The 13,695-nt window shown below is 36.2% G+C and overlaps 1 protein-coding gene across 1 annotated transcript; it reads left to right on the top strand.

Moving 5' to 3' along the window:
• Positions 1-449: 449 nt before the first annotated feature.
• On the top strand, positions 450-12,791 carry LOC111518312 (ubiquitin-protein ligase E3B). Its single transcript, XM_023174728.2, has 15 exons — positions 450-760; positions 818-1,295; positions 1,357-1,545; positions 1,670-1,861; positions 3,136-3,325; positions 3,842-4,087; positions 4,146-4,317; positions 4,429-4,547; positions 6,649-6,967; positions 7,251-7,534; positions 7,590-7,869; positions 7,923-8,052; positions 8,125-8,289; positions 9,242-9,353; positions 9,419-12,791. The coding sequence occupies exons 1-15, from the start codon at positions 600-602 to the stop codon at positions 9,589-9,591; spliced, it is 3,210 nt and encodes a 1,069-aa protein (XP_023030496.2). The 5' UTR covers positions 450-599; the 3' UTR covers positions 9,592-12,791.
• The last annotated feature ends 904 nt before the right edge of the window (positions 12,792-13,695 follow it).

Here is a 13,695-nt window from a genome sequence, read left to right as displayed (position 1 = left end):
ATGTGCATAATCCTAGAGTCAAAAAAGGTTATTTACCAAATGAATGCAACTTTAATTGAAATTTATTTTCGATTTCAGATGTAATATGTTCATTTTTTCTCAAATCAGTTCCATATTCACCTTCGGTGATGTGAACAAATATTTTATAAATTGCGAAAAGATAGCGCTTCATCAGAGTGAACGATTCAGAACTCTCATTCAAAATACATATTAATCCTCCAACTGAAACTGAATTTATGTTTTTCATCTTCAGTCAGTTTCTTCACAATATATATGTACAATCAGACAGTTGACAGTTCTAATTTTGCGATAAAATTTGTTGTTAGGAAAGGATGTATATCTAATTGATTGAAGAAACGCTTTAACCCTGCATTCTGCGCAGCTTTTCTGCTAATTTGTCCTTGACGCAGCCAGTCTGTCAGCATGTGCTAGTCATTGACGTCATATGTCAGAGTGTCACATGTCATGTGAGTTATTGTTTATTTATATGAGAATTTGTTATAATGGAATAAATAAGTAGGAATCTTCGAAGTTTCAAAATGACTTGACGTCAATTTTCTATAAAGACCAGAGTAAAAATAACTAGTGACATTTCCAAAATGTTTCACAAAACTGAAAACTCCAAAGGGAACTTTTTGGAGCACACCAAAGCAGCCAGGGAAGAGAGGGCCCTTGAAAAACGAAAAGAGTCAGCTGCTACACTTATCCAAGCTAATGTCAGAGGATGGTTGTGTCGTCTGAAATTTGCACAAAATATTCTGTAAGAGTTTTCCTACCCTTTCGAAATTTTTTCACTTCCTGCCACATTTACTTCCAGAATCGAATTTGATAGTATTATTCCCGATGTTCCTGAAGACTCCTCCAAAGGAAAGTTTAAACCAGCTATAGAAATCTACCACCAGTCACGAAAATTGCTTCTGGTTTGGAGAAAAGAAAGAGACAAAGAAAGATTCGCCAAACTTTGTCGATATCTAGTAGCCACTCTTGACAGTGACTCTCCCAAATTCAGCTTCGTAGGTGTGGCTCTAAACAAAGACCACGTCATACGTTGGATCTCACATATGAACGATTTATTGTGGAACTGCTGTGAATATTTAAATGATCTCAAGCCTGAGTTTGCAAGCGATATGAAAAGTATCGTATTGTATTTGCACGTGCTGGTCGCGTTTACAAGTACAAGTACTTGGACAGTGTTGAAGAACAAGAATATGGAGGTACTGAGGTCCGGTATGAACCAACTGTGCTCCAATCTGATGGGGCAACTGTTTCACAAGGGATTTTATTTAGTATTGAAGGTGAATTGAATGAAGTAGAGTAATTTAGATTTGTACTGAAAAAACTTTTTTCTTTTTTCAGAATTTGCTCTTGAAAGGACTGGGACGGACAAAAATCGCATTCAAAAATGTGTCTCTTTCAGCTATTTTAACTCTCTCACTCAGGCCTTTGGTTGCAGCAAACTACTCAGATAAACTTATGACAATATTTTTAATCAATATTTTGTCAGTTCCAGGGCTTGTCCAACACTTGCAGACTATTTCAGCAGAGGTAAAGTTGTTTATACACACAAATTTATTCGTGAATGATGATGTTTTGGAGATAGTACCTGAAACGAAAACTTATATTACTGCAGCTTTCATATTTATCATTAATATACTGCTTTTTTCCACAGTCCATTGTTACAATCAACAACCACAAGTTATTTTCCAGAAGTTTGGAATTACTTTCTAGTCAACAGTCAATGAGAATCGTCTTCAATACCTTAGAAGGAAGTTATGCATTGTGCCTGCTTGCAAATTTGATACAATTGGCATATATCGAGAGACACACCACCCTTAGGGAAATATGTTTTCCTACATTCACGGTAATTGGTAATAGACCCATTAAGTATTGTTGATTAGCGAAAAAGTTGTTGAGCAAACTCGTGTTTTTTAAACTTTTTCTAGCTACATAAATAATTATTTTAGAATTCTCAAAAAGCCAGAGAGTTTATTTAAGTAAGGCTTTCGACAGTGTAAATCATGAGTTCCTACTAGGTAATATTATGGGATACATGGCAGAGCTTTAGAGCTAATGAAAACCTACTTGTGTGTGAGAAAACAAGTCGTTTATACATCTGAAAATTCTAGCACATGTAGCACGGTGTACCACAAGGGTCCATACTGGGACCAACTCATTTTGTGGTATATACCTATTGATGATATTTTTAATTTCTCACTCCCAAGCTTATTTTCTTGCTATGCAGATGATGTATCAATGGTAGACACAGACTCAAATGTTAACGACTTAATTGACCTATGTTCCAGAACAGATAATGATGCTGAAACTTGGTTTACTTCAAAATATCCCAAACTAAACAGGTATAAGACACAGAAAATGGGGAATGTTCCTCAATTTGTGTTACTACAGCAACTGCAATTTTGAACAAAATAAAGTTGAGTTTAAATCATGAGTTTTTCAAATTCACTTCGAAAAGTATTCAAATTGATGTTTCAAATGTTGGGTTTTAATTTTTAAAGGGATTTGTTTCTAATTCACATATTGGCAACAGCGCCTAGAATGCTACATCGGAGTTCAGGTTACTTAGATATTCAACTTTAAAAAAGGAAAATTATCTTTATAAATCAACAATTAAGGCAAAATATAAATTATAGTTCACAAGCTACATAAACAACAGTTGTTTTGTTATTTATTTATATAGAGGAAGATAGGTTTGGTGCACAAAATCCAATGAAAACGTGTCTGTGGTGTATGTGTTTTCATTTGGTCAATCCTCATTTTCATTTGTACCTATGTTGTCTGACACTTATATTTTAAACGTTTTTTTGACATGGATAACTAATGTTTGGTAAGTGTACCTGTTTGTTTCTCTTTTACATAATATGAGATTGTATAAACTTTATAAATTTTGCAATATGTATTGGCATATACTGTTCACTTATTAAATTATTTTATTGTAGAGCCCTGATGATGGATTTAATAAAGTCCGAAACGTTGGCATAAAACTAAATTGTTTATCTACGAATATTTTTGATCCCTTTTGCATTAGACACGTATACGTGTCTAATTGTTTACATCTAAACCCTAGAATAATTTATATTTTCAACACGATTCTAAACATTATATTAAATTTGGTAGGTCGTAGTTACTGGTTTATTGGAAAGCTGCCAGAACTATGTAGTTAGTAAACAGTCGACTCTCACCCACTGGCACCCGGTTCTTGGTTGGTTTGCTCAACCCATGGATCCTTCCCTTCATGCCGCAATGGATCACATCAAGGTTCAGCTCCATCTCTTGTGGAATGTTGAAATCGTACAGATTCTTCTAGGTAAGTACCAAAGTTCCATAGTAATAAATGACTAACCAACCAATATAATTCAACGCCCTTGGTGGTATTATCCAGGGGAGTAGTTGTTTTCTGATAGGCGTCAGTCCATTCAACCTACTGTGGAATATTCGAGTCTGGCTTGAATGTTCATTTCTTTAGTAGTAGGGCAATTATATTTGGGTAATAACAAATAAAACAGCTAAGTATAAATTGGCCACCCTAAGGATCCATTCTTGAGCCAGTTCTAATTATCATTTATATAAATTATTTGAAACTTTTTTTATCACAAAGTTCAGTTGTAATAATGTTGCCTTTCATCAACTTGATGTAAAATACATATAATAAATTGTACCAGTGACTTTATTATTCAGTTCCTTCGAAAGTTCTGTTTGTTTTTATGAGTCCACTTTAAACTGTAATATCTCATTCGTGAACATATTATTTCTCTCAAAACTGATACAGTTAATTCCTAAATCAGATCAATAATTTCTTGGGTATCGTATTGTAAACTTCTAGGTAATTCATTAGCAGAGTTGGTTTCTGGCTCAGAAACTCCTGGACAGAGCCTAAGCCCAACCTTAACCACTTTCAGCGGATCTAATTTTTTCAAAAAAGTCTTGGAAAGCAGAGGAAATCGAATGACTACTCAGAAATCCTACAGGGCTCTTGGCAGTCCCGAAGTTCATCGGATAGTCCTGATCTGTTCCTTGTATCATACGGCTTTGAACACTTTGACACAGTTGCAACTGGATATATTAACAGGTGGAAATATAAATCATTTTGTTGAAAGTTTTTTTGGTTCAATGTTACTTTTTTGTAGGTCTGTGTTATCAGAACTCTATACTGTATGATTTGTGGTTATTTCTGTGTTCGTTGGGGCCCAATTGTAGCATAAAACCCTTTCTCGATCACCTAGCATTCAATACCAAGTGCTCAGCTCCGGAGTTTCAGATGCTGCAGTTGTTTGCGGACTGCATGTCACATTATGTTACGTACGTATGAAAAAGTCCAATATTTTGCTGGAAAATAATAAATGTAATTTCTTGAATTGATCCATCTAGTTATTTTCGTCCTTAAAGTTTGCATTTTCTAATTTTTTTCAGGATATTGGATGATATGGAAATGTACGAGCAACAGAATCCATTCAAACTGACTGACTTTGTCGCTATGTCAAACTTTTTCAACATTTTTCTGTACAAGGCTGTGCTGGGCAATCTTTTTGGTAAGAAAACCACTTCTAGGAACTGCTGCAGTTGCTTTTCTCAATGTAATAATTAATATATTCGTTCTAGTAGCTTATAATAAGGAAAATTCCAGAACTCAATTTGGGTCAGTCCCAAAATATGTACATAGAAAGCTTATAGCAGAGGAGTCCACGATGCAAAATGGGGATTTACTCGAGCTTCATTGAGACATATTAGGTTGCAAAGCTTAGATGATAAGAAGAAAAAAAATGTTATATAATATATACCTTTTCATCTGTGAGGGAAGCGGCTATAGATTTTTTAATATGTAAAAAAATACTGTTACATGGACATAGTCGAGCGCGTCAGATATTGATAGCATCAATGTCCTACGTATTTCTAATTATGTTGGTATGTTAATCTGATCGTTTGAATAATTTGGGTGGTTGTACGTAAGGGTTAAAAGTGAAAAGAAAAAAACTTAATCGAGCGCGTCAGATTTTCTAAGGGGGTGTAAAGTGCAACAAAAAAAAAGGTCTCATTCAATAATCTGACGATTTCGATCTGTTGCAAACTCGCGGCCATTATTATAATGTGCAAAAAAAATCACCATTTTGAAATACTCAAGCGCATCAGATTAAGATATATATGGTTCATGTTTAGGTTTTAGAGGTGCTGTCTCATAATCTGACGATTATCTAGAGGGATTCGCTTAATCTGACAAAAACAATATTTTTTTAATTTTTTTTGATTTATTGTACTTAATCAATTGAAAAGCTCAGGAAATAGCATGCAAATAAATAAGTGTATGTTTTTTAAGTAAAATACTTGTATTTATAAGAAAATAATTTTAAAAAAATGCTCAAAAAAATTTAATTTTTTATAATAAATTGAATAATTGATGAAGAAAAGAGAAATGAAACTTTCTATGTTTTTTTACCACTTTTATTTGTAAGTAACGTTACTGCAGTTTCGTCCTATAAGGACATTTTCAAACTTATATATTGTATAAGTTATATATTGTATAAGTTTGAAAATGTCCTTATATATTGTTTAAGTTTGTTACGTTAGTTACAAATAAAAGTGGTAAAAGACACATAAAGTTTAATTTCTCTTTTCTTCACTATGATTTCCTACCACGTAGTAACGGCTACATCCATCAATTGATTGATTAATCATCATCTTCATCACGAACGAGTCTCTGTGATCAGCTGTGAAGGCGTCATGGCAACAAAATTAAGAGTGGGGACGGACTGAGAGAGTAATAGATAGAGAAAAAGTGAATAGAGGAATAGAAACTCGAAGAGGGAAATATAGGTATCACACAGCTGCACGCATTAAACTTTATCCACGAATTTTTGTTATTTCGGCTTGCGGAAATCGTCAGATCATATATTTTTCGTTATCCTTGAATTATTTCCTTCAAAATAAAACAAAAATTAGCTACGCTCGATAATGTCGAAATGACGTTATTTTTTTACAACTTTGCTGCCCTCCCCTTTCTTTACTTCACTCTCAAATTGTCAGATTACTGGAATATACACTTTTTAGCAAGTAATTAACTCACCCTACCTTAATCTGACGCGCTCGAGAATTTCTGATGATCAATTTTTTTTTACTAATCTGATCTTTCATCCCTCATAGGCGGCCTTATATATGGGGCTCATATTTGGTGAAGGTACTTAACCGGGTACAAGGTATACCCCTGTGTATTAATTTGCCGCCCTGTAGTAAATTCTGAAATCCCATCTTGGGCTCCCCTATTATTATGTTCACTTCTTTAACTGACGTAAGTTTTCTGCATTGTAGTTTAACATCGTGAACTCTCGGATATCTGAGGTTATATGAATGTATTTGAGAAACAGCTTTGACGTGTGCTAAGAGCTTAGATTTATCCTCAAGTTTTAATAGATTATCAGTGTTTCAATTGTTCATTATACATTCAAGGAAACTAGTTCCTTATATCAATCATTGTTTTTCATAACTTGCCGTTTGAAAAAATACAGTCCACACATACCAATCAGTGAAAGAAAATACCCCTGTGGAAAAAGTCTTGACATTTCATTTTCGTATACAAACAGATATGTGTGGAGGTTAAATATTCATTTGTGACCAATCCAAATGTCATCTTTCTTGCAGATTTCAAAACAATCCAAACCAATTCTCTCTTCACCTCTCTCCACACGATCCTGATGCTGTTGTACCGAAGAGATTGCAGACGCAACTACACTCCTGAAGGTCACTGGCTGATAAAGGATATTAAAGTTTCTGGTTTCATAGCAGATTTGGAAAAGGGACGTCGGGGACCGCAACTACTTCTGCAGACCATGCCGCATGTCTTACCTCACGAGGATAGAGTCAGACTCTTCAGGAAACACATCAACAATGAGAAGACCGTGCTGGGGCTAACGGAGTCTGCTTGTGCTTCTCCGCAGTCTACTTTGATCACGGTGCATAGGTAAGTAGAGATAGAGAAATGTTTGTGTAAAAACAAAAACTTGTTAACAATCAACGAATGGTGACAAAAGTTGATACGATGTTTCAGCTGTTGAAAATGCATCAAAGTTGAATTTACTTACAGCAAAAACAGAATATCCCATCAAACCTAGATCACATACATTGACACTATGAATCCCCTCTTAGTGATTTATAGAATATAATACATTACAAGAGAATAGAATACATTATGAAAGTACATTTTATTGTTACATTTGCATTACATTTCGCTTCTTGTTCTTCAGGAACAGAATTGTCGAAGATGGCTATCGACAATTAGCTCTCTTGCCCTCTCAATCCCTAAAGGGAGTGATCAGGGTGAGGTTTATCAACGAGCAAGGTCTCGATGAGGCTGGCATAGATCAGGACGGAGTTTTCAAAGAATTCCTCGAAGAGAGCATCAAACGAGTGTTCGATCCTTCTCTGAACCTCTTCAAAGCTACCAGTGAGGAACGGCTGTATCCTTCGCCGACATCTTCTGTCCAGGACAACCACCTGCAGCTATTCGAATTCGTAGGAAGGATGCTGGGTATGTGGAACGACCACATCTCTCTCCGGCTATTGGCTATAGTTTTTTTTTTCAGGTAAAGCTGTGTATGAGGGCATCGTGGTGGATGTGCCTTTCGCGTCATTTTTTCTCAGCCAGGTCTCAGGTCAGACGACTCAAGTTCTGTACAGTTGCGTGGACGAGTTGCCGTCTCTGGATCCCGCACTGTATCGAAGTCTGAGCTACGTTAAACACTACGAAGGAGATGTATCGGATCTAGATTTAACTTTCAGCGTGGATGATGACACTATGGGGAAAATAGTGACCCACGAGCTGGTTCCTGGTGGTAGAGCTGTGCAAGTTACGAATGAAAATAAGTTAGTATGTGGTCCCACGTTGGGCGCCGAAAATTAATTACGTTTATTTGCAGGATAAACTATATCCATTTGATGGCTCATTTCCGGATGCACGTCCAAATCAAAGAGCAAACGGCCGCTTTTATACGCGGGTTCAGATCTATAATCAATCCAGAATGGTTGACACTTTTTTCAACGCCCGAGGTAATTGTTTTTCTGTTATTTTTTTCCTGAATATAAGTGCTGGCATGCAGGTGATTATTTATGTTTTCTCAGTTGCAACGCTTGATATCTGGAGATAACGTGCCGTTGGACTTGAAAGATTTGCGAAAAAATTGCCAGTACTATGGTGGATTTCATGATTCGCATAAAGTTATAGGGTGGTTGTGGGATATATTGGAAAGGGATTTCAACAAGGAGGAAAAAGCAATGTTCTTGAAGGTAGGTGCTTGATAGCAAAATTCGTGTTTTATAATGATTTTTTTTCTATTTATCTTTCCAAAAACATCAGTTTTCATAACAAGCAGTTCGAATAATCTAAACTTTAAATATTTCAGTTCTTATAAGTACTCATATACAAGGAAAGCAAATGAAAAAATAGAAGTAATAAGTACACCCCAACGGAAAATCAATAAGTTAAAATTTCAACAGACAATGGGGAATGTTTCTCAATTTGGTTCATTACAGCAAGTGCAAGTTTGAACAAAATAAAGATGAGTTTAATTCATGAGTTTCTCAAATTCAATTCGAAAAGTATTCAAATTGATGTTTCAATTAAAGGGATTTGTTTCTAATTCACATATTGGCAACAGCGCCTATATCAAATTAAAATAATTTATACGTATCTAGATATTCTACTTTAAAAAAGGAAAATTATCTTTATAAATCAACAATTAAGGCAAAATATAAATTATAGTTCAATACCACCTCCACAAGCCACATAAACAACAGTTGTTTTGTTATTTATTTATATAGAGGAAGATAGGTTAAGGTGCACAAAATGTCATATGTCACAGAATGTCTCGGAACTCGGAACATAAGTAAACAGAACAGCACGCCTCTGAAATATGTCATCTTTGTTTGTCTCATACAGGTTACAGATTCATTGTTCTTTATTAGCTATAACTGATGTTGCCAAATAGTGAAATAGAAACGAATCCCTTTAAATGTTGAATGCATTATTTCATTCATCCTTTTTAAGTATTTAAATAATTTTTTGAAGAAAAAGGTTGAAATGATAAGTTTAAAATGCGTTGTTTTAGAGCTCTCTTACGAAAACTACTTGATTTTCGTCAGGAGCATTCCCCATTCTCTCTAGAAACTTCCTGGCCAAAGTTATATTTCCAAAATATTGGTCATATGATTGTTTTCGTAAAATCCAAATTATTTTCAGTTTGTCACTAGTTGTTCCAAACCTCCTCTACTGGGCTTCGCACACCTGGAGCCCCCCTTTTCCATCAGATGTGTTGAAGTTGCAGATGATGAGGATACTGGAGATACAATCGGTAATTGTCATGTTATCAATTCGTTTGCCACTTTACTCACTATCGGTTGTATTTCATGTTTCCAGGTAGTGTATTCAGAGGATTCTTCACCATACGAAAAAAAGATCCCCAAAACCGCCTGCCGACCTCATCGACCTGTTTTAACCTGCTGAAGTTACCAAACTACCAAAAGAAAAGCACGCTTCGCGAGAAATTGAGATACGCCGTGACTTGCAATACTGGTTTCGAACTATCCTGAGCCAAAAGTCCCGTAAAAATCCGCGATGGCTGAATTTCGGAATTGACTTTGATGTCATATCAGTTTTATACACCTCTTGGGCTTAGTTTTTATAAAAATTTTCATAGCGTGTGGGCGAGTGTCTTAAAATTCTTGAGCGGGCGACAATATTTTTTATTGATTAGAGAAAAATTGGCTTATTTGACTGGGAAATATGTTTCCACAACTGGATGTAGTAGGAGACTTGAAAGTTCTCCAAAAAGGAGGACAGCATTCTGAATTAGCTTGTATTTGTGATGGGTGCTCTTCTTCCATGGGGCAAATATTTCCAAGTCGCCAAGTAGAGGTAGATAATATCTAAAACAAAGTGAGGTACCATTACTAATAAAATAATTCAATGACAGAAATTAATTATTCTGTTATAAGAGAGTATTAACATCGATGAAGTCTGGTTACCTGCACACGTATCAGGAAATATATTCAACTAATAGGAACGAAGCTACATCACCAATAGAATAAAACCAGAGACCCAATCAGTTGATGTGTAGGCAACTGTCAGTTGCGTCACCGCCCTAGTTCATGTCTACCGCAGTTGTAAATGAAACGTCAGCCATAATAGTCTGCTGAACACGGCAAACAAACCCGAAAATGGAGATGTGGGTGGACTCCAGTTTTGATGTATTTACTTTTTCGAGGATTCTTAGATTAGTGACATCAGTACAGCAAATAGAAACACTTGATTATGTCACAACATTTTGCCTGTTCTCTTTACTACTTGTGTGCCAATTAGTGGAATCGTAGAAGGGCCAAACTACTTCTATAGTTTGGAATTCTGAACTTAGAATTCGGACTTCACTGTAAGTTATGTTAGGTTCAAAATGTACTAAATAAGTCCAGCTTCTTATTTGGTGAGAGATCTCTCAGATCAAATGGCGTGAATGAAACTGTTGAACAGTGAAAACCAATCTGCTGCGCCTCAGGCATAAAGCAAGAAGAAATCGGCACGCCTGGTTTCAAGTTGTTCCATATGATGATACAGAAGACAAGTATCTTTGGAATGGGCCAATCCTCGTTGATTTTGCCAAAAGACTGAAACTCTTCTTGCAACCCAAGAAATCTGTAATTGTTTTGCAAAACCTAAAGTGGTGTCATTGACAGGTTTTTTTTTTTCGACGAAACAGCTTGCAGCGCCCTTCCTTTGCGAAGTCAACAGCTTCATTACCTGTCTGATCAGGGTGGCCACAAATCCAGACCAGACCACGGAGCATTTCTTGAGGCCTTCTATCCAAATAACAATTAGGAAGTTGCTGCTCACTTAGAGCCAAGTAATTCCAGAGCCGCTTGGCCATCTGATCATATTTTTATTGAAGCTGGTTTCTGCCGATCTTTACACACATGAATCGGTGGCGTAGATTTTCACCTGGCATACACATCCCAGATCCTTAGGCAGGTTGATATATCTGTTCTGAATCTCCAGAACATGAAGTTGTTATTGATCCATCCGTGAACCTACAGCTATCTGCTCTCAGTATTCCTTCCTCTCGGCTAATCTAGTCCTCTCTAAGTGGAATCAGGACTGTATAAGGCAAGTCCTAGTATTCCTTCCCCTCGGATATTCTAGTCCTCTCTAAGCGGGATCAGGACTATATAAGGCAAGTCCTAGTATTACTTCCCCTCGGATAATCCTTTCAGCGGAATCGGGACTGTATAAGGGCAAGTCCTAGTTGCTTGTTAGAGGCTTCAAGTCTGAGGTCATCTGTAAAATGCTGTGACTTTCAGTATCAACCAATAGTGTGCTATGCTCCACATATGCCTGTTTTGTTCAATTGATAAAATGTATGTTGTCCATCTAGCCTCTCCAGAAAGATGTGGAGGGGAGGATTTAGGCTGCTGATGCTGTGGTGCAGATGCCATCAGGCAAGCCTGTTTTTGTACACTGGAGAGCTCTTTTTCACAATCATTACATATATAATCAATTTGTTTGGGCCATAAGTTTTATTTAACAGGAGTAGTTCTCTTGTAGCAAAAACTGCGAAGAAAGGCGGAGCGATCGATGCCGAAGATTGACTTTGATTCAAGTCTCGGTCATTGTAGGCTTTGTCGTCTTTGCTTTTTTCCACATAGGAGTAACTATAATTTGAAGTCCGAATTCAAAATTTCCATTCAGAAATCTTAGGTTCAATGTTGAAATTGTGCAACGTGAGTGCCAAGATGTATTGCTAAACAATTTCAAACAATAAATTTATCAATGAAACCAGAGGAATTTTGTCCCCTTCAGGAATACTGATACTACGACTGATGCATAGATTTAACACAAATCAGTACTGCAACATTCTACTCGACATGCATTTCAAAAATCAAGTGAACAGTAGTATTTTTGCCAAATATTGAACGTTAGTTGGATCGAAACTTGTAACAGCATAAAGGTTGAAATATGTCTCCCTTAAGACGCCATCTATGGAATCGAAAGAAAACTTCCGAGTTTTCTGTCAATCTCATAGATGGCGCTTTTGTAGGTGGAGATGTCCTCACCTCTACTTTCAGGCTGTCTAGTGTTGCATCACAAGTGTTTTGATTGATTGATACAAAGGGAAATTGATGTAAAAAGAAATTGAGTTTATGGCAATTGAATATCAATTGGTACCCTTGATTCACTATATTTTGGGACTTTGATATCTTAGGAACAGGGCATTATGGAAACACACTTGCTGCAAAATAGATATACTGAAAAGTTGATGCTCTGAGAAGGGGGTGAAGTGATATGTTATTGAAAAAGAGAAGTTGGTGTTATGGAAATCCGGTTTCATTAGAAGTGGAAGATGAATTAAAGGTTACTGGGAATCTGGTGACAATGTCCCTCCAAAAATTGTAACTCTCATTCATACATTATTAGTCTCCGATGCCAATGTTTCAAATAATAATATTTCTTTTAATTTTGATGACTTGTGGAAACTTCAACATTTCCTGCCAAAATTGAAGTTTATCTCGTTTTGGACTGAATGCATAGAAGTTGTTTTATCCCATGTATTGTGTTCAATACCAAGCAGTTGAACAATAATCGTAAGTTTTAAGTTGGGTTTGTTCCATATAGTGCAAATATTTGTAAAAACGTACCATTAAGGCAAAATTGTTATCGTTCCTTTAGTATCAATGTGCAAACAAAAAGAAGAATGTGATGTGACTTATATGTTAAGAATGTAATAAAGATCATTTATATTTTATACATTGTTTATTTCAAAAATAAAATAAAAACAACAAAAAAAATTAATTGGCGCTCCGAGGCGACTTCATTGATTCCAGTGGCGCATTTGCTTTTTCAGCTGCAGGAAAACCCGGAAAAACCTGCAGCACCACATCATCTGAAGATCTTGATCTAACACTGTCCTCTCTCTTTTAAAACAAAATGTAGGGTGTCTCCAGAGGCTCCAATAAATTCAACGCATCGCCAGAACACTTCGTGACAGGACTATCGTCAAACTTAAACCAGTCCGTTTCGTCTTTGACCAAGGCGTAATAATGACCAAATCCACGGCCAGAACCACAGTGAACAATGACTGCATGAATATTATAATAGTAGTCTGCTAGGTTGAAATGTTCATCTATTTCGAACCTTCCAAAGAGTTTCTTGCTTCCGTTAGAGGTTGAGTCTTGTTTGAAAATCATCAGTGTTATTATTAGATTGACTGGTGCCTCAGCTATACTTGTTTCCTTATAACAGTCAGTTAGTTTGGCACATGTTTGACAATACAGTCGATCATCACCTGTTAATAATTCCATTTTCAGATGATTTAACAATAAGCTTTGCACGGACTGGTTATTAGTCATATTAGGAAAAGCTAGATGAAGTTCCAGAAATTCACATAAGTTTTCGGTACTTCTTGAACATTTACCACAAAGTAAACAAGTGAGGATTTTTCCAGCAAAAGATTTACAAACACAAGACGAGATGGGTTGTACGGAATCATTCAGTCCAGAGCGGTCAGGAGTATTGATTTTGCTATTGTTTTGCTCACGAAGAGTATTCAACAAGAACTCCAAGAATTCGGAACAATCCTCTTGTTGTCCTAACGAGTATCTAGTGGACTTCAAAGACTCCAGGAAATCGGTTGGAGGGAAAGATGATAC

The sequence above is a fragment of the Leptinotarsa decemlineata genome, unplaced genomic scaffold (genome assembly GCF_025532065.1).
Source record: "Leptinotarsa decemlineata unplaced genomic scaffold, Ldec_3_MD MMD2_tig00001064_RagTag_RagTag, whole genome shotgun sequence".
NCBI classification, from domain to species: Eukaryota; Metazoa; Arthropoda; class Insecta; order Coleoptera; family Chrysomelidae; genus Leptinotarsa; species Leptinotarsa decemlineata.
The sequence above is the reverse complement of the archived record's forward strand: the minus strand, read 5'-3'. Positions and strand labels throughout refer to the sequence as shown.